Here is a 26768-nt window from a genome sequence, read left to right as displayed (position 1 = left end):
CAAATTAGAGCCTATTATAGCTAGATCTAGATCGAGAATCTAACGTGACGCAGAAGCTAAATGGCAAATATGGCCCCAATATATGTGTTGCGACACGGTTACTTATTGTGGTCAACCGTGACGCACGGTCAAGTGTTGGGTATCGGAGAGTTAGGGGACTTGCGGGAAGTGAGGGGTGTGTTAAACACAATAAGAGAGGAGGTCATCTAGTAGAGTTGGTTATCTGTAGATAATGTTAGCCTTGTAAATATGTTATGTTTGAATGCTGCACAATAAAAGGCAGTTTATACTTAAAAAGACTTGTTTCTTCACAATATGTGAATAGCGTTAAAGACAGTACGTGTAAAATATATATATCTTATGATTTGTCGACATTGGCAATTACCATTCCGATGACGTGCTTTAAAGTGGGCGCTTTTCAAAGAAGAACCAAAAAAAAAAAAAAGAGACAAAATCAACCAATGAAAAGTGATGTTACAACTAAGGCCTTAGGCCATATTCTTATCGTGACGCAGTGCTGTCCAGCCATTTAAATTTCATCCCACATCGCGAAATGAGGTCGCAGAAGGATCGTTCCTTTCGTTTTGGATCATTTTGTTTTTAATTTCGGTGAATCAGCCCAAATACGCCCTAACCCCTAGACTGAACACATTGGGTCACCAACAATAGCCAAAAGCTGAGCTGTTACATTTGTTATAGCGAGTATATTTTTTACTTTCAGCCTGTCCTAATAACCGCTACGGAGAAAACTGTGAAGGGAACTGTATAGACAAATGTGGAAGCGACTGCACAGAACGTGTCACTGGTAGTTGTGTAGGTAAGACCTGGGAACCATCTAAGTCCAGCGGTTCTCAACCTTTTAGGCTCGGCTCGGTGACATAGGTGTGACTGGAAACACAATTGCAGACTCTTTGGCCAACCAGGGAGGGCAAATTCCACCCACTGAACAGGCTGTAAGCTTTCATCAAGCCCTGGCTATAATACAAAAAACAGAAATGGAAAAGTGGTTTGAGTGTTGGGACAAGTCCCAAAAAGCCCGTGGAGTCTGGGAGCGCACGAGGCGCCCTGACCGCACTTCCCCGTGGTGGAGGCTGTCCAGGCCTGAGCAAGCTATTATAGCACAGTGCAGGACAGGCCACTGTCCTGTTGGCTCATATTTCTCGCGGCTATGGCCAAATTTTGATTCACGGTGCCCCCGCTGCGGGGAAGAAGAGGAAACCGTGCCTCATATTCTGTTTGACTGCCCCAGAATTGCTGATCTCCGTCTCGACAGGTCTGGGAAACCCAAAATTCTCGACCTGTCTTTCGACATTTATGCACTACGCAAGACAGCAGGGTTTCTGTCCAGGGCTTTTGCAAGAGAGGATTTGAGCCTCTCAAGCCCTCACTCTAATGGAGTTTGATGATGATGATGACTGGTAATTGTGTAGGTAAGACCTGTGAACCATCTAAGTCAGCGGTTCTCAACCTTTTAGGCTCGGCGACCCCTTTGTACCATCCCCAACTCTGCCTCGACCCCCCCCACACACACACACAGCAATAAAAGAATAGACATAATCAATCCTTATTTTCGATGGTCTTAGGCGACCCCTGGTAAATCGTCAATCGACCCACCAAGGGAGTCGCGACCCACAGGTTGAGAACCCCTGAATCTAGGTGCTTCCATCCAGTGGCGTAGCAAGGTACCCGTGGGGCCCGGTTCAAGAATATGTTAGCAAGGTGGTCATCACAAACACAGTGTGATCTGGGCTAGCCAACGTAAAAAATAACCATAATGGCAAACAAACTGTTGCTGAAAACACAATTACACGTTTTGAACTTAAAATAGGATATTTTGAGGGAACCTTTTTTTTTTTAAATCAACTTAAAAAAAAATCTGGTGTCATTCCCCAAAAGGCTCATACGGACCCCTATAGTCCATGCCGAAGCGCAATTTATTAACCCGTTCGCGCCATGGTGGCTATGCTCTAGGCAGTGGCCCCCTAACTGATCCTGTTAGTGCCCCAACGGTGCAACAGACTAAAGCATAGGCGAAGGATCTGACAGACACGTCATTGGCCCTGGTTAGGCGAGGCATTTGAAAAAGCTGCCAACAACAAGTATGTTATGCTACATAATCCATTCTATGGGTCTAATAAAATGTTATGATTTTCTTATTTCAGAAAGAGCGACTACAACTACACACATTTTCTCTGCTTTGATTGCTTTTCTAATAGTTGTATTAGTCAGTGTCGTCACTGTCTTTGCATTAAGAAGGTAGGTGAACAATGAATGTGTGATGAAAAAAAAAAGAACAAAGTAAACTAGTACAAAAAAAAATTTATAAAAAAAAGTTCCCCTTTCAGACCTTGTGGTCTATAGGGCAAATAATGTAAAGGTCATCAGTTTCTGTGGTTTTACGGTTTACGAGGGTGTCATGTAGCCAACTCAACGACCATCCGCTTTTACCTTTTTCCAACTAACGCAAGGTACCCATTAGAGCTGGGTGGACTCAGAGGCGCCTCAAAGATCCCGAAATTAAAAATCTTCCCCAGGATTAGAACTAGGGTCTTCTCGGTTTGGAAGCCAAGCGCTCTACCACTCAGCCACCGCGCCTTCGCCTTATTAAAATTAAATTTATTCAGGATCTTTTTTTTTTTTTTTTTTGAGAAATAGTTGGAAACGTCAGGAGAAAGATTTTGTTTTCTGAAGATCAGAATAGGTGGAAAAACAAAAAGGCGTTCCCCAAGAGTCTCTAGGTAGTCGCGAATGAAAATGTTTTGAGATATGTGCGTCGCCAGTAATAGATGTGAGAAGCAATTATCTAAGGATCTCAATGCAAAATTAATACTTAATGATATGATAGATGGTGAAGATGATGTCAAATCTGTTTCTATGGCCGACATTTAACGCAGGTATCGTGTGGTCAGCTAAACGACCATTAGACTTAACGTTTTCCCTTTCATGTCAGTGACCCATTAGAGTCGGATGTTTAAAAAAAATCACAGTATTCAATTTCCCCAGTCTTCACCGAGATTCGAACCCGCGACCAATCCGCTCAATTAACAAGCGCTTTACCACTCAACCACCAAGCCTCCCTAACACATCTACAACATATGTTTATCATCTTCTTGAATGAACAGAATACGTTGAGTCTAGTCCGAACTTAAGCGCATTCTTCTCTCCTGATTACGCCCTAGATCAGGGGTTCTCAACCTGTGGATCGCGACCCATTTGGGGGTCGATTGAGGATTTGCCAGGGGTCGCCTAAGACCATCGAAATTATGGATTGTTATTGTCTACTCTTCTGTATGTGTGTTTGTGTTGGGGGGGAGGGTCGCGGCAGAGTGGGGGATTGTAAAAAAAGGGTCGTCGAGCTTAAAAGGTTGAGAACCGCTGCCCTAGATATTTGAGGCCAAGCGCATTACCAATCAACCACTCAGCCCTATAAAACATCGACAATTTAAGTTTATCATCTTCTAGTGTTGTCTTTATATGAGAAAAGAGTCCTTTTAATCACAACAAATTTCCATATAGATCAATAAAGCAGTCTTAGTCTTAGAATACATTAAGTCTAGTCAGAACTTAAGCGCATTCTTCTCTCCTGAATCATGTCCTAGGTATAAGATGCAAGACCAAGAACTGGAATGGCAGACGGAGAGTGACGCCGACACCTGGACACTGCCCGGGGAAACACCCGTGCACCAGAGCTCTCTAGGCATACTATCCAAGAACTCTTTGGGAGGTCCCTCCAACCGGTCATTGTTACGTGCGGTCTCTTCAACAAGCGACAAAGTTTTGCCTCGGGCAGAAACTAGGTCAAATCAAGTCTGAGCATTTCTGACAAGCGGACTTGGTGAATAAATCAAAATAAAGTACGGTGTACACTGTAAGAGAGAAACAATTAGTGTGATTGATCTATTTTTATTAAAGGAAATGCTGTCTGTAAGAGACAGGGCCAGATTTAGACTTTATAAGGCCCTAAGATTTTTACGATATGTGGCCCCAATGTAATCATTACAAAGCAATTTATTTATTTGCTGTATGTAAAAAAAAAAACAGGACCTGATTTAGTCGTGATAGGGCCTTAAGCTATTTAAGATATGGGCCCCTTGTTATAAACACAAAGCAATTTTATCCTTTTATTTTTCTTGAAAACAATATTTTGTGGCCCTCCCCCCGCCCCCAGGTAATAGCTTATGTTGCCTATAGATAAATCTAGCACTGGTATGATAATTGTCTACGCATTTTTGGTGTCTCGATTTTCTGTCTGTGCTTCCTTTGTATGTTTCTGATTGATTAATTGTTTACTTGTTTTTGCTGTGAATTTCTTTCTCTTTCTATTTGTTTTTTCAGGGCCGGCCTTAGATAATTGAAGGCCTTAGGTGAAGTGAATTTGGTGGCCCCAAAGGGAAATTTAAAAATAAAAAAATAAGCAACAAAAAATTTGAAAAAAACAACAACACAGCAATTAATTACAAATTTAGTGTACTCAATCAGTGACATTGACAGATTTCTTCTCTAAAAAAATTGTCATATTTGAGGCCGCCATCAAGAAGAGACCTTATGCGGCTGCTTAGTTTGCCTATGGATAAGGACAGCCTGTAATTTACTGCGTCTCCATACGTGCTACATTTACTCTTCCTCTCTCTCTCTCTCACACTTTCTCTCTGCCTCTCTCTCTCTCCCTCTCACTCTCACTCTCTCACTCTCCCTATCTCTCTCATTCTCCCTCTCTCTTTCTCCCTCTCTCTCTCTCCCTCTCTCACTCTCCCTCTCTTTCTCTCCCTCTCTCTCACACTCTCTCTCTCCCTCCCTCTCTATCCTTCTCTCTCTCTCTCTCTCTCTCTCTCTCTCTCTCTCTCTATATATATATATATATATATATATATATATATATATATATATAAATATATATATATATATGTGTGTGTGTATCCACTCTCACTCTCTCTCTCCCTCTCTCTCTCTCTCCCTCCCTCTCTATCCTTCTCTCTCTCTCTCTCTCTATATATATATATATAAATATATATATATATATATATATATATATATATGTGTGTGTATCCACTCTCACTCTCTCTCCCTCTCTCTCTCTCTCTCTCTCTCTATCTCTGTATATATATATATGTATGTGTGTGTGTGTGTGTGTGCGGAGACAAAAGGCCCAGGAGAGATCTGAAAGGAAGGATGTGTTGAAGCAGGCCGGAGCCCTCCATGGGCTGTAGCGCCACTGGGATGGATGGATATATATATGTGTGTGTGTGTGTGTGTGTGTCTATATCCTTTTCTTCTTGAACTCTTTTCATCTGTTTCTCTGATGACTCTCTTATCCGTTTCACCCTAACTCTGCTATCCAATCTCTACTCTTGTCATGTACGCGCATCTCCAATTGTGCAAGCAGAAGTCGCAAAAGTCTCTCATCGTCTGCCCAGCGAAGACCAGGCGTCAGCAAGTCTTGCAGATCGCCTTCCTGGTGTGTCATAGTCCCGTGCATTATGGAAACAGTCTATAACCCTTTATGAATACTGTTGCCCTGAGCTCATTGCAAGACAATAATGTATGAAATATAACTGTCAGTACATGGAAATAAAAATAAAAAACTTTTATAACCAATCATCACTAAAGCTGAACATCAAGCAACATAACTCATCCACAAATTACCCAGAACTTATCTAGAACTTACAAGATATCCGAAATTTATTTGCAGCTTATCAACAAACTATCCACAACTTATCCACAGCTTATTCACAACATATCCACAACTTATCCACAGCTTATTCACAACATATCCACAACTTATCCACAGCTTATTCACAACATATCCACAATTTATGTACAGCTTATCAAAAACCTTATCCGCAACTTATCTTCAACTTATCAACAAACTTATACATAATTTGTCTACATTTTTTTCCACAAAATTATCCGCTTATTATCCTTAACTTATCCACAACTTATTCACAGTTTATCAACAACTTATCCACAGTTTTTCTACAACTTATCAACAACTTATCCACAAATTATCTACAACTTATCAACAACTTATCTACAGTTTATCTACAACTTATCCCTAATTAATCTGCAAATTATCCACAATTTATCTGCAATTATCCACAACTTATCTGCAACTTATCAACAACTTATCCACAGTTTATCTGCAACTTATCAACAACTTATCCACAGTTTATCTGCAACTTATCAACAAGTTATCTACTATTAATCCACAATGTGGTAGAAAGAAAAACAGGAAACGTCTTACAAAGATATTTCTTTATTTGTAGTATTTAGCTGTCATTATACACAACTCTACTACCTTACATCCTTACTTTAATTAGTGAAGTGTGCAGTAACAAAGAATGTGAAGTTGTACGTTCCTATACCTAACATGATAAGAGGATGATGAATTAAAGCTAGATTCAAACTGAAAATCCCTTGTTCTGAAGCCAAGAGATTTATCGCCTGGCCACCACACCCTTAAAACAAATGTTTTAACACTTCCTAATGATGATCTGTAATATATATATATATAAAATATATATATTTTATATATATATATATATATATATATATATATATATATATATATATATATATATATATATATGGCAGCATATAGATTCAGGCAACCACTGGGAGAGGGACTTGATGGCTTGAACCCTTCAAAGACTTTGAACCCGTAGCAGACCGGCTCTGGGTTAAGGACCTTTTGGAGTGAGTCCTTAAAGAGGTCCCAGACTGCTTTGAACGTTTTGATTGCCTGGAGGTCCTGGATCGATTTGCGTGTACGCTAACTGCTGATGAGGACTTCTTGGACTTGACATCTACTTTAGGCTTTCCTTGTCTTGAGTCACTGTCAGTGTCACTTTGTGTGGGTGTCACACTGAGATATAACGGATCTTCCTCTATCTTGGTAAACCTGTTGTAACATGAATTAGTTACTTTAATCTGACAACGTCAAATAATTAGAAAGAAATAATAATTTGTCTTCGAGTCTAAAGACTAAATAAGACGGCATTATTTCTTGTAGCTACGCATTCAAAGCTGTGACCCGGAAAGTCCTTAGGTGATTGGAGGCCCTGTAGTTGTTTTTTCAAGTTCCCCTTTCAGACCATGCGGTCTATAAGCCATGTTTTTGCGGCCCACAGTTAACATGGTTGTCATGTAGCCAACGTTACGACCAACCACCTTTGATTTTCCCCAACTAATGTCTGGTACCAATTATAGCTGGGGGGACTTCGAGGCGCCCTAAAGAGCCCAAAATATAAAAAAATCCGAGTCTTCAACATGATTCGAACCCGGACCCTCCGATTTGGAAGTCAAGCGCTTTACGGCTCAGCCACCGCGGCTCTAGCTCGTATGGTGTTAAGACGTCATAGTCTGCTTTCCTGTTTCTCCTGCTGTTTGAGTTTTACAAAGCTTGTAGTGTTTTGTCTGGCTGGATTCCTTTACACGCTCTACCACAGCGGTTTTCAACCTTTTAAGCTCGGCGACCCCTTTTTACAATCCCCAACTCTGCCGCGACCCCCCCCCCCCCGTAAACATACACAGCAATAGAAGAACAGACAAAATACAATCCATTTTTTTCGATAGTCTTTGGCGACCCCAGGCAAATCGTCAATCGACCCCCAAGGGGGGTCGCGACCCACAGGTTAAGAACCCCTGCTCTACCACTTCCCATTCTCGGATCAAGTTGAAACTTTGGATAATCACTCTTTGTCAATGACATTGCGTGAATCAATAAAAAACAATAAGCCATTTTTTTATTTAATTAATTGTTGTTACTATGAAGAAAGGGAGGTAATCTAGTAAATATGACAGTAGTTATGTCGTTTTTTTTCCCCCGTTAATTAATTTTATTTTGCTTGTTTCTCATTCAGTCTGACTTTATTGTCTGTTTCTCGTTTCTCAAACAAGTTATCTCCCTCTTACACCGAGACACCAATCGATAAAGAACTCACTGACCTGCAACCTCGGAACCTGTGGGATGCTTAGGCCAATAACCCGATGCCACGTCACAGGTCTGTACGACGCGGCAACGAGCTATTGGTCTCCACTGCCCACAGGTTGTGACGTCAAAGTTCAGTGTTGAGGCCTTTTATAATGAAAGGTCTCGCTTACACTCCCGTTCAGTTTAAAAATTTCTAATCCCCCCCCCTCTTTCCTTTTATAACACTACATGTATCTCTACGTCCAATTAACACTAAATTTCTAAAAATAATAACGAAGTCCAGTCACACAGTCGTGTCCACTTACTTCTTGGTTGCAAAGATGGCGACTATGGTGACAACGGTAATGATTACGAAGGCCAGCAGCCCGTTTTTCCAAACAGCTATCTCTTCTGTGGCAATGAACCAAATAATTAAACATAGTCTTTATCAAATAAACGCCATTACACACACACAAACACACACACAAACTCAAGGGAAAAAAATCCCGGACTCTGCACCATATACCTCTGGACTGTCGATCGATGGTCACATGTTTAAGCCCTGCCCACCGCTATCCGGCATCGTCTGGAGCCCGTCCGGGGGTAGGTTAAGGCCGAGACCAATCGTTAGAGAAGGCCTGGCGTGGCAACTATCTATTGGTCGCCAAGGCCCGTAGGTTGTGACGTTGCAGGTCAGATTTTAGGCCTTTTATGACGATTAGTCTCGGTTCGTGCTAGGATGTTATAATCTTCAAAATCTGAAAGAACATTCAAAACAGGTAACTTATGCAAATAGACGAAAATTCGCACTCTATCAAATGAAGGCTTCATTAACTCTTTCTCTCCTAACTGACGATACCAACGTTGATTCCACCAGAATGTGGTAAATAATTACGGGGAGAAAGAGTTAACTTGCAACAAAATGTTTCTAGCAACATCTGTAATCCTTCAAGCCATAGGGCTCCGTGGTGGCGTCTCTTGCAAGTATCTGGAAGTCTTGTCGCAGTGTTGAGCAGAACTTGCACCAGACCAGCTTTTTCCTTTTCAAGACATCGTGAAACTTTGAAACCATTCATGTTTTGTCTAAAGTACCCTGCAATCTTTGACGATGTTTTTTTTTTCATCTTTTCGACGGTACCAACATCTGGGATCAAAGAACTATAGGATCTAGCGAAGTGGTCTTCTATCCTACAATGTGCTGTGCAAAAGTTATCAAAATTTCTTTATCTCAATCTGTCACGTTTCCTCTGTTCTGTTTGGACATTTGTCGTTTTGTATTTGCAGACCTGACATCCCGTGTTACACTCCTATCAGCCATCGTACTACCTGGCATTGGTTTTATTCACAAATCCAGTGTTTCTCAAACTTATTTTCTTAACGGAACAATATGCACTTTCTGAGTATTCAACGGGACGCTTTGCTTATTTTTTAAGAGAGGTTAATTCACGTGGTGGCCTACTAGTTGATATTCCAGTGGTTCAAGCAACATCTATCAGGCCTCACGGAACACTAGGGTTCTGCGGAGCACAGTTTGGGAAACACTGCACAAATCCTTGCTGATGCACTATTGTAAGTTTGTGTTTTCGCTGGTGGGTCAAGAAGACTTCCAAGCTTCACCTACAGGCTCAATTTTCTTTTATTCCACATTGGGATATAATCTACTGCACCATTATATTTAACTCTTTCTCTCCTAATCGACGATACCATCGTTGATTTTCACCTCATTAAATTAAATTAGTGTTTACTTTTTAAAACTTGACTTTGAATTATATATATAAAAAAGCATGCATTCCCCTCTAATTTTATACCTAATTCAACATTTTCTGATAAAAACAACAAAACTATTGAAGCCCAATCATAACAGGGTAGTGAAATAGTAATGAGCAAAATGAAGAATTCCTTCCAAAACGTGGAAAAATAATTGCGGAGAGAAAGAGTTAAGGCACCGGGCGATATCCTTTTTTTTTCTAGCAACAGGCCAACTTCATAACAAAAGCAGCCTTCAACTTTGTACAACATACACGTAATAGAAGGGAAAGTTTTAATGTATACAAAATAGAAAAGAAGAAAAAAATTAATCTCGAACTATACATATAACAGGGAACCTTGAACTTGGAAGAAATCATTTAAATAAAATAACAATAACAAAACAGATAAAGCACTCTATACATTTGTATTTCTGTAACTGAAACCACATAATTTTGTTTTGCAATTTAAAAAAAAAAAGAAAAAGAAGGTTCAAACAGAACTCACCTATACACGCGCCGTTGATACGCTCTAGACAATCGTCTCCACATTTCTCTAGGCAATCTCCCTCACAATTCTTTCCGTAGTAGTTGGCAGAGCAGGCTGACACACACAACAACAAAATTTTAATGTCTTAGGAATGGAATGTCACGTGGGCAAGAGTTAATGAAAGTTGGGGTTAGTGAGAGTCGGTTGAACCGAGGCCATTTTTCTATGTCATTCTCTTCGTGGCCAAACCATGCGGGACACCACGATTTTAACAAGTCATGGAAAGATAACTCTTTTATTTCTGCGGACATGAGTTAACCCACGAAACTTTCGCGGTGACAAAGAGTAGGCCACTTTTCAATGTCGTACAGACCTGTGACGTGACAAAGAGCTATTGGTCGCCACTGCTCACAGGTTGTGACGTTGCAGGTCAGTGTTCAAGCCTTCTACGAAGATTGGTCTTAGTTTAATTCGGTAACAGTAAGAAAGTACCTCTATGTGATTAGATAGCCATCTCTTAGTTCTTCATACCTATTAAGTTGTAATAGTATATTATTGCTTGCTTCAGACATTCCCAGTGACAGATCTTTGTTGAAACAGCTAGCCTCAACAAAAATGGCTGAGACAGATTTTGGGAATCAGTTGTATAGATTGGGTCTAGAACAAGGAAATCCTATGCCGAACTGAGAGTCGAACACTCAGTGAGGTTGTGACAGAGCGTCCTCGTATAACTTGGCGCCACACTTTCATGGAGGACCTCAGAACAGTGGACACCATGTGGGAGGAGGCATTCGACATTTCCAGTGACAGATCTTTGTGGAAACAGCTTGCCACCCGATGGGTCGAAGAAGTCTCCCAAAGATCCGAACGACGCTTGAGGATCTAAGTAACTATATAATTGACTATTGCAAGTTTTGTATGGGATCAGCATAATTAATACTATGGATCTATCACATGAATAAGACAAATGCTGTGGCCACTGATATCTCATTAATAAGTAAATTAAGTAAGCAGTTTTTTTTACGTAACACATCCTGATATCACCTATGATTCGATCATCTACAACAGAACAGAGCCTAAAGTAACCAAATATCCAGGGTGACAGACATAAAGCAATATTAATTCGTAGGATACCTTCATTGCAAGACTGGGCAGGGTTTCTATAGCCTGGATTACAGGATAAGCACGAGCCATTGAACTTATCACACGGGTCATCACAGTTAATGCAGCTCTGCACACAACCGCTACCCCAGTAGTGCATTGGGCAGTCTTTGGGAAACACGACAAAAGAACAAATAAAACATACTAAATTGGTTGCTTCTCTAGAAGGTCTGTCTCGTCCTGAAAGTGAGTCATTACATGTACAACATACATACACAAGTCACAATGTTAGCTACAACCTACATACTGATGATTGAGTCACATGTTAGCTACAACCTACATACCGATATGTGAGTCACATGTTAGCTACAACCTACATACTGATTAGTGAGTCACATATTAGCTACAACCTACATACTGATTAGTGAGTCACATGTTAGCTACAACCTACCGATGAGTGAGTCACATGTTAGCTACAACCTACATTCTGATGAGTGAGTCACATGTTAGCAACAACCTACATACTGATGATTGAGTCACATGTTAGCTACAACCTACATACTGATGATTGAGTCACATGTTAGCAACAACCTACATACTGATTAGTGAGTCACATGTTAGCTACAACCTACATACTGATGAGTGAGTCACATGTTAGCTACAACCTACATACCGATGAGTGAGTCACATGTTAGCTACAACCTACATACTGATGAGTGTGACCCATGTTAGATACAACCTACATACTGATGATTGAGTCACATGTTAGCTACAACCTACATACCGATATGTGAGTCACATGTTAGCTACAACCTACATACTGATTAGTGAGTCACATGTTAGCTACAACCTACATACTGATTAGTGAGTCACATGTTAGCTACAACCTACCGATGAGTGAGTCACATGTTAGCTACAACCTACATACTGATGAGTGTGACCCATGTTAGATACAACCTACATACTGATGATTGAGTCACATGTTAGCTACAACCTACATACCGATATGTGAGTCACATGTTAGCTACAACCTACATACTGATTAGTGAGTCACATGTTAGCTACAACCTACATACCGATGATTGAGTCACATGTTAGCTACAACCTACATACCGATGAGTGAGTCACATGTTAGCTACAACCTACATTCAGATGAGTGAGTCACATGTTAGCTACAACCTACATACCGATGAGTGAGTCACATGTTAGCTACAACCTACATACCGATGAGTGAGTCACATGTTAGCAACAACCTACATACTGATGAGTGAGTCACATGTTAGCTACAACCTAGAAACTGATGAGTGAGTCACATGTTAGCTACAACCTACATACTAATGAGTGTGACCCATGTTAGCTACAACCTACATACCGATGAGTGAGTCACATGTTAGCTACAACCTACATACTGATGAGTGTGACCCATGTTAGCTACAACCTACATACTGATGATTGAGTCACATGTTAGCTAAAACCTACATACAGATGAGTGAGTCACATGTTAGCTACAACCTACATACTAATGAGTGAGTCACATGTTGCCTAAAGTAATTCCTACCATCTGGGCACTGAACTCCTACGTAGCATTGCCCTAACTTTGTTTCCTGGTCACAGTTTGGATACAAATTCCGTTTGTCGTCGACACAACTTCTGGATATAAACAAAAACACAAAATTATAGAAAGATGAGATAAGTCATGAGATAAGTCACGAGATAAGTTAGTTTTGTTTTTTGAGTGAAGATATTTTTCATAATCAGAACACAAAAAAAAGATCTTTAATGTTTCTTCTCTTTTCAATGTTAATAACAGCTACAAATGATACGATCTTTATCTCAAAGTCAATTTTATTTACAATTGTGCATTCTTCACAACTGTTCCACGATTTATAGGAAAGTCACATCCTATATTTGAATAATGAAGTACTAAGCACTCTGATTAATTAAACACAACAATAGATGCGTGGGGTCCTACGGCAGGCTCTGTGGAATGTTAAACCCTGAACCCCCAACCACCTTGCAACTCTCGGTTGTACTGCTGTAGAGGTCTGGGCTGGAGCGTAATAATCGTCGATGCTGAAGAGACGGTCGTTGTGCTGGCCACATGACTTCCTGGTTAACCTGTCACAGTCTTAGTTGACATTGCATGATCTAAAGTTCACGTCATGTTAAGAGTTTAAATAACACGTGGAATTCCTGATGTAGAAAACAGGAAGTAGAATGAATAAAGTTAGACTTAGAGGGCAGTCAGTCAAGTAAAGCATACAAGTGAAGTCAAGTTAGAAGTCAAGTGTTATTCTTTTGACCGTTTGGTCAAGTATATTTTAGTCCGGGATGGACAGTAGCGACTTAGAAAAGTCTGTAGTAATTTCAGTTAGAAAGTAACTTGTGGGCAGTTGTTGCCAGTGGTCTTTTGAGACATGTATTAGTTAATCTATATTTCTACACAGTGTTACCCGCCGAGATGCGGACGTGATTTGTTGTTAACGTATTGGATACTTTTGATACCGCTGTTATGCGGATAGGATTGTTTATTATTTCTTGACTTGTAGCACTAACAAGGAGTGCAGTGTATTATTATTGTAGTAAAATAAACTTCATGTTTGTCTGCTGAAACGGACTTAGGTCAGTTTGTACTATTTGTCTTGTCACGTGTCTAGAGTACTTCAGGAAGTAAGAACTCAGTATTACACCATTTAACGTTCATTGACATAACCGAAGGAGCAAAACATTGGCACCATCAGACATGAGGTCTGAAAGAGATACTTTACTTCTTCCTTTCTGAAGAAACATCTAAAACGTGTAGAATGAAACAAACAACTCAGCCAGGAAAGGGTTAAACATCTCGTTATGAAGTACGCAGAAGTTTATATTTTATTATAATATAAAGAGCAAACAAAAATCAATTTTTTATAAAGCAGTGGTTCTCGCCACACTTTTGTATGGCCCCAAGACCTGGGTTCTATATCGAAGGCGTTTATGGCTCCTCCGCCGGGTACATAAAAGGAATATGGCAGGGGCCTTGGTGTCGTTGCCTCCGGACGCGTCTCTAGTCCGCAAGTCCGGAATGTCCGTGTCACTGAAAGTGAATGTCAGATTAAACACGAGTCCCCCCCCCCCCCCACCGGCCAGAGAGACTGGTGTATACGAGGTGTACACTGCTCATTCAGGTCAGTGAAAGGGAGCTCTTGTTTGCTTTTGCTTGCTTAGGGTTCTAAGTGCGATGCACAAAGACACGACCATTTCACAAAAAGGCTACTCGAACGCTTCCATCAAAGATGCCTTCGCACCATATTGGACGTAAGCTGGTTGGACTACATTACAAATTACTATGTTCAGCTGGAAGCTGGTGTGGAAAGTCTAGAAACACTTATTACCGACATCTTCGCTGGGTCGGACACCTATCCTGCATGGGAGACGACCGCATGCCAAGGGCGATCTTCTTTAGCGAGCTTAAAAGAAGGGCGACGTAACAGAAGTGCTAAGCGCTATGAAGCGCTATTTCGCACTCACTGGCAGAGAGGAAAGTTAAAGAGTTCTCACAAAGTCTGCAGGACACACACACACACATTTAAGACTCAAAGAAAAGCCACACCAAATCGTCAACTCGAGTACTATGTACGGGTGCTCCACAAGGTTGTGTACTTTCTCCTGTACTGTACACTCTTTACACTAATGACATAAGAAGCATCTATGACTCAGTTAAACTCATTAAATTCGCTGATGATACTGCCATAGTCGGTCTTATTTCAGGAGACGAAACTCAGTATCGAAGCTCGATAGAAGAGTTTACAAACTGGTGCACCGACAACTTTCTAGAACTGAATGTAACAAAAACTAAAGAACTTATAATAGATTTTAGAAAGAAAAAACAAACTATACGTCAACTCCAAATAAACACTACATCTATAGAACAAGTGAAGGCATATAAATATCTAGGCGTTATCATCAACAACAAGCTTTCATGGGAAGACCACCTTGGAACTCTGACAAAGAAAACAGCCCAGCGACTCTTTTTTCTATACAAACTCAACAGTTTTAAATTAAACAAGAAGATCCTTGAGACATTTTACGGCGCGACTGTACAAAATCTGCTAACATACGGAATAAGTTGTTGGCAAGGCAACGCCTCATCTAAACTGTTGCAACGTCTAGAAAACATCATTAAAAAAGCATCAAAAATTACACTCACAACATTACCACATTTAAAGGAACTTTTTGAACAAACGTGCCTAAGAAAAATCGAAAAACTCTTGGAAGACAAAGGCCACCCACTCCATCAGAACTACACTAGGTCGTCGCGGAGTGGGCGACTGCTGTCAATCAAAACAAGAACGGAGCGGTACAAAAACTCGTTCGTACCTCACTCGGTCAGACTCTATCACCGCCACTCATTGATCAGGGAACATGAAATGCACCAAGATACCTGTTTGTAGTCGCTGAATGAACTCTTTATGTTGTCTGTTGTATTTATGTGTATTTTTCTGTTGTGTTGTCTTTATATGAGAAACGAGTCCTTGTAATCACAACAAATTTCCGTAAGGATCAATAAAGCAGTCTTAGTCTTAGTCTTAGTCTTATTGAAGACAGGCGCAGAAGACGGAAAGAATACTTAAATAGACCGCCAGCGGACAACGGCTTTGTCTGCATGAAATGCGGAAGAATATGTAGGTCGGAGCTGGATTTTTGTACTCTTGGGCTCGAAGAGGCATTGATATCTCAGCTTACCTTATTCTGTGTAATGTCGGGTCATGGCAGTCACGTGAGCAGTGCCACTCCATCCAATGACCTTTGACAAGAAATCTGTTGTCTGAGAATAGAGTGTATGAATGTGCATTCTATGATAATTGGTCTAAAGTAGATAATTTTTTTTTCAAAATTGGATAGAGTTTGGATATATATTACATTGAATCTACAGAGTCTATCTTGTATAGAACTAATAAGACAACTTTATTGATCTAATATAATATGTCACATTGGTTATGCTTACCCTGAATGTGGCTAAATATGTAGGTCACAGCTGGGGCTGCGTTGCCACGAGAACTACTGCATTCCTCATTAATCTTCGGACTCGAATACGAGCCTTATTATTTATTATTGATTTAGCATAGCGTGCTTTCCATGTACAACGGATTAATAATTTAAAAGGTAATAGATCAATAAAATATAGACTCATCTATAATAGATTATGAAGACTTTAATCTTGATAAAGAAACAATAATATGTCAATGGACCTCATTCACCAATCGTAAACAAACAAACAACATTTAGCCACGTGATTCTTTGTCTCTTCTATACAAATTACGATCTAATTTCAGTCAAAAATCGTTATCACGTGACAGCTTTTACCCGTTGTTTTATCAATAGTATCACGTGACCGTTCTTTTTTGGTGAATGACGTCCATTCATAGACATAAATAAATATAGACTGGCCGATAATAGAGTTTTATGAAACGAAAATTTGTGACTTGCATTTCTGTGTACTTTATTTATGTCTAGGAGTTTTGTTTAATCTCTAAGACTGAAGATCATGCAATTTTTCAATGTTTCAGAATTCGGAAATCCGAATACAATAGATATACATGTTTTCAAGTTACATGAAGTTATTTCCTTTTTCCAGTCTATATTTATTTATGTCTATGGGTCCATTGCATTACTTTATTTTCGGATCCTTCTCTTCCTATCTTCATCTTTCAACACGCATTCGCACCATTTCACATTCACACTATGCTGCGCAAATAACAAATAGGTAATGGGTTGCCTGAGTCAGACAGGAAAACCAAAGATTAGGAAAAGTTCAAGTTATTGATTGACTTTCCATGGCTTGATTGACCTAGCTACACTCGTAGGACGTAAACGTCTTCTTTTTTTTGAAGTAACGTCTGTATTTGATAAGATTAGACTTGTTGCTAAACCCTAATTCGAAAGAGAATTTCGCGGTCAACGCTGAGAAAAATTCGGAGCACGTGACTTTTAACGACTTTGTAGCACGCTTAAATGAGCTTATAGCTAATGTGCATATACACAAATTGATTAGGAAGTCACACTGTCACAGTAACCTCTATTTGGGATCTTCATCTACTCTAGTTTCGGAAGAAGGCCCTGCCCTTTGTGCCCTTACCTGCGGTGCTGGCAGTGCTGTTGCTGGCGCTTGTATTAGCCACTGCATGTGTTGTCGGCCTTGAAGTTGTCGTTGTTGCTGTCGTACTTGTTGGCGTAACTGTTGTTGTGCTTGGTTTTGTTGTAGTCGTTGTGACTGTTGTGGTTTTCATTGGCCTTGGTGAAGCTGTAGTTGATAAATACGAATCCTTGGTTATAGTTAAAGAGTAATTCAAATAATGGAGAAAGTGGAATTCTTTCTGTTTTCTTAGCAATTAAACCGTTGAATAAAACCCAACTTCACATGAAATATTGAATAAACGAAACTGTGGTATGTAGGTATATATTCAGTGCATAGAATGTGTGAGACACTTAGTGTTAGTATAGAGACGCACCATAGTTGACGGACTTTGAACGCGACTTAGTGACGTCATGACTTCGTTGGGTTAGATACTACCTAGGTACATAAAGTCATTTGGTAATAGGATTTCTCAGGGGTAACGTGTTTATCAAACAGAGACTCGAACGTGGCCCTTTTCAGTATGAAACTATCTGTGTTGTACAACGGTTGTGGACTTAGCTTCTTCACTTGTTACTTTGTGTGAGTCTATGTGCTTGTTAGTTAGCCGCATTGAGTACACCCGCACACGAAACTCAGACACCTCCAGAGCGATCTGTCCAAGTCAGACAGGCATCAACAACTATAAGACAGAAGGCTTGTCACAATTGTTATAGTGGGGGTGTGGTGGCTGAGTGCTGAAGCGCCTGGCTTCCGAACTGAGAAGACCTGGGTGTAACATCTCTTGTTTTGGATGTTAGCGTGGGTCCTAAACATGGATTGCTTTGTTTTGCCTGAAACTGCGTGAAGCTTGAGTCATACTGAAGACCACAACGATGATTAACTCTTTCTCTCCGTGATTATTTTTCCACGTATCGAATGGATTCTTTATTTTGCTCAGTAGTATTTCACTCCCCTGTTATGATTAAGCTTCAATAACATGTTTGTTTGTTATCAGAAAATGTTTTATTTTGGTATAGAATTAAGGGGAGTGCATGCCCTTGTTAAATAAATCAAAGTAAAGCTTAAAAAACAAACAAACCATTAATTTAATTTAATGATTTCAATTCAACATTAGTATTAGGAGAAAAAGAGTTTAAATACACTGAGTATCAGTTATGTCAGCAGACAATAAGAGGAAACAGATAATTAAATATTCCGACCATGAGCTGCTAGTAACAGCATTGCACATAATTACAACATACGTATCTTTCTATATAAAGCAGCAAGTAAGCCATAATGAGGCTGTGACATTAAGGAAATGTAAAGGTGGTTGGTCGCTGTGCTGGTCACCTGACACCCTGCTAGTAATACCGTTGGTCAAAGAAACAGAATACATTTACATCATCTGCCCCATACATTGCAAGGTCTGAAAATGTGTATTTTATTTTAACTTTTATGTACAAAAGACAAATTTCAACAATGATTTTAAAGATTTTTATTTTGAACCCTACAAACTAACTTTCGTTGTTTATCCCATTTCCTCTAACCGACACACTCATTTCTGATACCATATTATGATGTAATATTTTTCTAATTATGTAAATTACCTTGTATAACTCCATCGTACGTGTCAACACCTGAAAAAGAAACCAAAAACACTTGTATCTAAATATACATTCTTAACGATTTGTTCAATTGATATAGAAATGACAGTCTGAATCTGTTTAGAGCGCAGGAAGTGTACAAGAAGACCATTCTTAAGTATGAATGTGAATTACTAGCCAATCTTACCTGCGGCCCACAGGCCGTAGTTGAGGTACTACTGATATAGTGGATTAGGATGGCGAATGTTCCCTTCCCTTTTTTTTTTTTTTTGCCACGAGAATAAAAGTCAAGTATAAAAATAGGTTTACCTGTTTAGCCCACGTGTTCATGCGATCAAATATAAATACCATGAAAACAGTTTGTCAAAAAAAGTTTTGCTTTTTAAAAAAAATAAATGTATGTATTTTCTTTTATTTTTTAGGCCCCCTACCCCAGGACGTGGGAGGAGGGGGCATTAAACAAACACTAAAAAAAAACTCTAAAATCATTTTTACTAAATAATATAAAGGGTTTATGGAGTGTTATGTAAAATTAAATTATGGATTTTCATGCTTATAGCATGCTCAGAATGGTTTGGTCCACTCTTAAGTTGTGGACCAGTGGGGGTATCTATGAGCAGGTTTTTCCGTGTTGCCTTTAGGCGCTCAGTAAACACAACTTTGTCGAATCTCGAGCCCCCGTCCTACAAGTTCTGCCCGAGTCGGGTGTCGAACCTCGAGCCCCCTTTATAGGTAGCCAAGCCAAGCCAAGTTCAAGCGTACTTAGCCTCTCGACCACGCTTCCCACAAACGGCCGTTGACTTGTAGCACCTAACTGCTGTATGTGTATTATGTTGTAGCTTGTAAAATTTGAAAAAAAAAAAAAAAAGAATAACTTCCTTGTAAACAAAAATAAATATAACTTTTATGCTTATCTTATCTTATAAAATACAGACGTTACTTCAAAAAAAGAAGATGATTACGTCCTACGCGTAATGCATGCATTATTACAATATAAATCAATTCAACTTGAAATTGAATTCAATAACTGTAGTAGACTGTAACATGCATGACTTTTTTGAAGAAACGTCGATAATCTATAAGATAAGATGATAATAATAAAGAATCGTATTTTGAACAAAATCTAACTCCCTACAAAAACACGTCTTTTCTGAAGTCTGGTCTACTCAAGACAGCTGACGACAATGCCACATATCTTGCATGATTCACACTACATCGCTAACCTCTTCCCACCGTCACCATAGAAACACACACACACACACACACACACACACTCAATAACTGAGTGTCGTAGACACATATTGGACCAAGATTTTGCACATGTGAAAACATTAAGCATTCGTGAAAAGAACAAATTGTACTTCTGCTATCTAAACTTAAAAAAGTTAGATAAAACTTACCTGAGAAGATGTTCAGATCTTCATCAATGTCAGTGTCGTTGTCATCATCTGGTAAATAACAAGAATATCCCTCAAAGGGAGCAAACAAATATATGTCTAATGGCTCCAGGGTAAGGGAAGTAACTATGCTATCAATTAACTACTTTGAAGTTCCACACTTGGGCTATCAAGATCTAGATATACTATTTATAGATTTTGAAATGCTATAGAAAATCACAATTAGTTATGGGCCTACCTACTCCATTGGCCATCTCCTCATCGATACGACCATCGCAGTCGTTGTCAGTCAGGTCATGTGGTGTCATCCTGACCCTTGTCTGGTCACATGACTGAACTAGCTAGGTTGAAAAAGATGTCAAAGGTATCACGTGGTATGAATAGATATGAAAATTTAAAATAAAGAATATTTAAAAAAAAATAATTATCTCCATTATTAAACTTCACATGTAATAAAGTAATTTTGAAAAAATAATTTAAAAAATTGTTGGTTCTATTAGTGTATTGAGCCCGATAGAAAGATATGTATTTTCTAATTCGGTACACGAGGAAAGTATATTTTGTGATTATTTATTGGTATGTTCATTATAGGGACGTCTAGCTTATCTTATCTTATATAATACAGACGTTACTTCAAAAAAGAAGATGATTACGTCCTACGCGACATGCATTCAGTCATGCATATTAACCAATGACTTAAATTCTGCCAAGTCACTGGTTTTCCTGGCTAGCTCAGGCAACCCATTCCATGCTCTAATAGCACTAGGGAAGAAGGAGTATTTGTACAAATTTGTCCTAGCATATGGGACGAGGAATGTGCCTTTATCTTTGTGTCTTTCAAAGTATTTTATTTGATTTTTTTTTTTGTATTTGAAGATTATGGTTCAGTGTTTTATGTATAATTGCTACTTTACTTTTGAGCCTTCTGTCCTGAAGGCTTTCTAAATTTAGTGATTTAACTAAAGGTCTTACTCTAGGTCTCTAGTCAAATGTGAATATTCGTTTGTTATGAATCACATTGCTCTATTTTGTGTCTGTTCCAGTTTCTTAATGTTTTCTTGAGTTGAAGGGTCTAGATTAACACTAGACTGATTTCGGATTCGGCCAGCGAGGAAGGTATAATTAAATAAAATAGATTAGAAACACTAATAATTAAATTAGATTAGAAATTGAAATTACAAAAAAAAAAACATTCCACAATAACTAAGGCCATGATGGCAGGCAAGGGGTCAGTTAGGTCAACATTCCAGGCCCGTAGTGGACTGTTGTTGGTCTGCTACACACACGCACTAACGGGTGTGGGCACACAGTGGACTGGGACCTCAGTCCGTTTACATTCCGCTATTCTTCCTAAAGTCGTAGTCTTGTTTTTTACTGCTCGCGTCATGGTCTCTTAGTCAAAACTTTAGTATGAAACAAGTAATTCCTAATCGTGACATGCCTAACACTCTCAATTTAGATGTCAACCTCTTGCAATGTAATATATATATAAATATATTTTATACGATAAGCGTATACAAAAAATGAGCTTGAAAACTAAATTCGAAATGCTAAGTTTTTTTGTTTTTTTTTTACATGTTTCGGATGTTCCTTCAGAGTTGAAGATAGTTTACTTCCTAGTCCAAACCTCCCGCAGGACGACGGGGGATGGGAGTGGGCAAGGTTTGAACCTTCGACCGTCGATAAATCCGAACGACAGTCCAGCGCGCAAACCGCACGACCAGGCAGCCATCCAAAGTTTAGACTCTTTATGGTTTCATAATTCAGTGGAAGGAATTTTTTTTTTCATAAATAATTGCTCTGGGTTCCATTGTTCTTATAGACTGATATTTATTAACCCTTAAAGCGCTATAATCATCAGAATTGTAATTCCATTTTGTATACACTCATTGTATAACAGCTCAGCACTTTAAGGGTTAAAAAGTGAATCTGGCGTGCATGCATATTTTAGTTTTCTATAGTTATATAATGTTTTATTTCGCGTGATGCATAAATTGTAAGACAAATTTCTTTATGGATAATAAAGATAATTATTATTTATTTTCGTTCTAGTTGGTATGTATGAGTCATGTAGATTTGGGTCTGGCGGTATGAAATTATGGTCACTGTGAGTCTAGGCCTATCTCTTATAAAGAAATTCAAATTGATGAGCTGATTTAATTTAGCATTACTTGACATCAGAATTATTCCTTCGCCAAGACTGTATTCATTTAGCGCTTCATGGGAATTTGGTTGGTATCAAGTTTAACAGGCGTCATTTCATACCAGTGGCGTAGCAAGGGTGGTGTGGGAGGTAAAGACCTTACTAAGCATCAGCTAAGGTGAGAAACATGATAAGAAACTGTTAACCCCTGTGTTTTATCTAAATATATAGACTAGATTCTTTTATCAAAATATACAGACTAGATTCGGTCCCAAATTTTGTTATATTGTTCCATTTTTTCCTACTATCAAGTTAAGTGTGTGACCTTTGACCCGACCATTTTTCAAACTTAAATTGATAAAAAAATTTTTTTTTTTTTTTTTTTTTGGGATGAACGCTAACAAATTTACAACTAAAAAATGTTACAATTGGGTCCTTTAAACAAGATCTGGTGTGGAAAAAGTTATTTCCTAAAAGAGAGTTGCTTTTTTTTCGCCAATCGAATGCAGCGAAAAGTTACTTCTAGTATTCTTTTCTTAAAATCGAATTATAGCAACGTAGGATAAATATTTCTTTTCTGTGTTCTTTGTTTTTAGAAGAGCGTGAACAGAAATTGCCGTCCAGGCGTCAGATACCCTTGTTACGCCACTGCTAACACGTTGTGCTTTGAGACAGAGCCAGTTTACCTTATTGATTGGTGAGGAGATGAAGCCTGCAGGGTGCATGTACGATGTAAATTTTCCGATGCCGTATTGATAGCAACCGAAAGTTGATCGTGTGGACACCACGACGAACTTTGACCTCTGGCGGAGTTCACTTACTACATATTTCCATTTCATGTGACCTCGGACACGGAAGGTCGTAAGCAAATTTCTTCGTTTCAAACGAACAAAATAAAATAATATACATCTTAATAACAATAACAAAAAAAAAATGTGAACCATAATGCCACAGTGAGTTAATAATTAATAGCTTTAAGACAAGGAATGGATGTTTAATTAAAGCTGGATTGTATAAGCTTTGGAGTGACATCGTAATAGTCCCGGAGTTTGAACGAGGCCATTCCTTACAGAAGGCCTCAACACTGACCTGCAACGTCACATCCTGTGGGCAAGTTAGAGAAATAGATCTTTCCCATGTCACAGATCAGTGATCAGGTCTTCTATAACGGTTGGTCTCGGTCTGAGCACTCAAGCATCATTCCCTGATGACATTCCGATAATTATTACGTCCGAAATCTAGGCTCCTGCATGACGGCAGGGGATGCAAGCAGAAAGGGTGTGGGGTTAATATCACGACCAGTTGAGTCTTAGGGGTTGGATTTTTGGAACAGGGTCAACAGAAGGCCTTTAGGTTCGAGAATTATTACAAATCTTATATTACAATATCTTATATTTTTGGTTAAATGTTTGTACATTTAATTTACCAAAACATTAACAAACAAATTTTTTTTCTTAAAATTGCTCTATTATCTCCCTTTGCTAATAAACCTTTATTGGAAAATTGAGACCAATTGTCAATTGATTTTTAATTTTACAAAACCTTAAAAAATCGATATTTTAAATTGATATTGTGCGCAATTCAGCGCAATCTAATATTTTTATTTAAAATATTATGTGTTAAATTCAACATTTTGTTAGCTGCTTTTTTTTTTTTTATTTATTTACATCTCTAGAAGTTTATGAAGTTATCTCTATTCTGGATAAAGCCGGGTCAAAACAACTAGTTACTTTCTCTTCCCAATATCCGGTACACTGATGTCAGGATTGTGATTCTCTATCAGAGTGTAGTTCCTGTAGTCTTCGTGGACCACAAATACAACAAAGTCCAAGGTTGATGTGTTGAATGGCGGGGACCTAATACACGAGAAATAGGTCAGTGGAGGTCAGTGGAGGAAAAAAAAAACAACGTGTTGTAGGTCACTGCTTTCTTATAATTGCAAGTCGCCATTAAAATTAGCTCGAAGACAAGGATGTTATCTTACAAAAGATGCTTGCTCTCCATCATGGACATACGGTGGCAGGACCGCTCTACAAACAGCGAAGTCCTTGCGAACGCCTGTATGGACAGTATAGAGGGACTTCTTATGGTTGGAACGGTTACGCTGGGCAGGGCACGTATCCCGTATGGGGGACGAACGTATGCCAAAGGCAGTCTCTTTTGGTGAGCTAAAAGGTGGTCGACGTAACAGAGGCGCCCCACGGAAACGCTGTAAAGACCAGCTTAGGCGTCAACTTGCCTTGGCTGACATGGAAGAGAGCATCTGGTTGCATGCGGCTTCAGAACGAGGCAGCTGGGGGTTACTCACAAAGGCCGCTGGATACACATTTGAGACCAAAAGAAAATCTGCTGCCGAGGACAGACGCAGACGAAAAAAGAAAATCTTAATCGACCACCTGCGGACAATTATGCTTGCCCTGGCTGTGGCAAAATATGTAGGTCTCTGTTATGGCTGCGCAGCCACGGGAAATACTGCATTATCACTGATCTTTGGACTCGTTATTATAAGATAAGATAAATATAGATATTACTTTAAAACGAGATGTGCAAAGCACACTAAATTATATAAGTTCTTCACGTATTGATGTTTTTTTTTTATATAACCTCATTCAGCTTTCATCACTGCAAATGTTTATTTTCATGAGTACCTAGAGTCTACAACTTGTTATGTCTACTTAGACCGTCCCCACCTCTCTTACGTGGATGTGATAAAACGGGATTTAAAATCAGTGACCATCGATACTGACCGTTGGGAAGACATAGCCTTAGACCCCACTAGTTGAAGAGAGACGGTGACCAAGAAAGCTATATACAGCGAAAAAAACAACAACATGGGTCTCATCTCTGGAAGAAAAGCGTGCCATACGTGAAAAATGGCCGGCTCCTCTATCACTAAAACGAAAGCCACCTTGACCTGCCATATATGTGGACGAGAGGGACTCTCCAAAACGGGGGCTCCACACTCACATGAACAATAGTTGGAGTGAAGGAGGCAAAAGAAAAAAAAAATGTCCTTAAGAATTAACGGGCCAAAAGTGTATATATACATATATATATATAAATATAAATATAAATATATATATATATTATATATATATATATATATATATATATATATATATATATATATATATATATATATATATATATATATATATATTAAGTTTCAATATCACTGCCTGGTATGGCAATCTGAGCATTAAAAATAAAAATAAACTTTATAGAATAATAAATGCTGCTGGCAAAATCATTGGCAAAAAACAAACCCCATTTGGGCAGTTGTTTGAGACAAACATCTATAAAAAAGCTAACAAGATCCTCGAAATAAAGAATCACCCTTTGTGTCAGTATTTTGTGATTTTACCATCACAAAAGACATACAAGACACCGATAGCAAAGACAAACAGACACAAACACTCTTTTGTTCCCCTGGCAATCAAATCATTAAATAAGAACAATCTGGTATAAACTTTGTCACATGTAAATTATGAGTGAGTCTGGTGTCAATGTACACTTTGGTTTCTTATAGTTATAATGTTTTTTGTTTGGTGTAATGCACAAATTATAAGACAAATTTCCTTACGGATTATTATTATTATTATTATATATATATATATATTTAAAAAATCTATAAAGGGATTTGGTTAGTTGTAAAGTAGAGCGTGTTTTATTATCCAGCAGTTAATCACCATTTTGTTGAATGTGTCACCAATTAGAGGGACACCCAAGGAGCAATAGGTCGCTTTCCTGGAGAATATACGTGTTTAAATATAACCTCACAATATATTAAATTTCTTATTCTGAAATATGGTTAATATGCTACTGAATACTATTTTATTGATGCAATTTACTCGTCTTTCCAACATGGCATTCATGAGGTGCATTTTAAAGATATAATTATGGGCTATATCCGACTTGAAAAGAAGTTGTCTTTAATGTATGTGGGAAAACTTTACGGGGTAAAAAATAAAAAAGGAAGGGGGGGGGGGTCCGAAGAAACATAGAAGGAGAAAGATATTGAGAGAGAGAAAGAAAGATAGAGAGAGAGAGGGATAAAGAGAAGATAGGGACGTTACCAAATTATGTAACAGATACTAGAATTCATGGGCTAAAAGTATGTTTGGGGTAGCATTATAATGCGGGCCGTTTTACTACAAGTGTATTAATAAGAGTACGGGAGGTTCTGGCCCAAATAAACATTATATGGTGTGGGAATCAATCAAAGTGCGTAGCCAGTGGGTAATCACTTTATACAGCGAGTTTATGGTTTGGTTATGATCAC

At 38.8% G+C, this 26768-nt stretch overlaps 2 protein-coding genes across 10 annotated transcripts in view; one reads left to right on the top strand and one right to left on the bottom strand.

The window, feature by feature from the left end:
• The window catches only part of LOC106058032 (uncharacterized), a 43072-nt gene extending 39185 nt beyond the window's left edge, over positions 1-3887 (top strand). For all 3 annotated transcript variants that reach the window (XM_056016592.1, XM_056016593.1, XM_056016591.1), the window contains 3 exons: positions 722-817; positions 2163-2256; positions 3600-3887. In XM_056016592.1, coding sequence (XP_055872567.1) covers positions 722-817; positions 2163-2256; positions 3600-3813 — 404 coding nt within the window. In that variant the 3' untranslated portion in view covers positions 3814-3887. The remainder of the gene's footprint in view (positions 1-721; positions 818-2162; positions 2257-3599) is intronic.
• A 2635-nt stretch (positions 3888-6522) lies between these two features.
• The window catches only part of LOC106061488 (uncharacterized), a 37984-nt gene continuing 17738 nt past the window's right edge, over positions 6523-26768 (bottom strand). For 4 of the 7 annotated variants that reach the window (XM_056016859.1, XM_056016854.1, XM_056016858.1 and 1 more), the window contains 12 exons: positions 24217-24342; positions 23173-23359; positions 20582-20684; positions 20347-20394; positions 18950-18979; positions 17364-17528; positions 15971-16052; positions 12804-12895; positions 11279-11413; positions 10163-10258; positions 8236-8320; positions 6523-6898 (listed from right to left, as the gene is read on the bottom strand). In XM_056016859.1, the coding sequence (XP_055872834.1) occupies positions 6601-6898; positions 8236-8320; positions 10163-10258; positions 11279-11413; positions 12804-12895; positions 15971-16052; positions 17364-17528; positions 18950-18979; positions 20347-20394; positions 20582-20684; positions 23173-23359; positions 24217-24342 (1447 nt within the window). In that variant the 3' untranslated portion in view covers positions 6523-6600. The remainder of the gene's footprint in view (positions 6899-8235; positions 8321-10162; positions 10259-11278; positions 11414-12803; positions 12896-15970; positions 16053-17363; positions 17529-18949; positions 18980-20346; positions 20395-20581; positions 20685-23172; positions 23360-24216; positions 24343-26768) is intronic. The other 3 variants (XM_056016857.1, XM_056016856.1, XM_056016860.1) reach the window with 3 other exon arrangements.

This window comes from Biomphalaria glabrata, chromosome 18 (assembly GCF_947242115.1).
Source record: "Biomphalaria glabrata chromosome 18, xgBioGlab47.1, whole genome shotgun sequence".
In the NCBI taxonomy this organism is placed as follows: Eukaryota; Metazoa; Mollusca; class Gastropoda; family Planorbidae; genus Biomphalaria; species Biomphalaria glabrata.
Note: the sequence above shows the minus strand (reverse complement) of the source record. Positions and strands in the feature narration are given on the sequence as shown.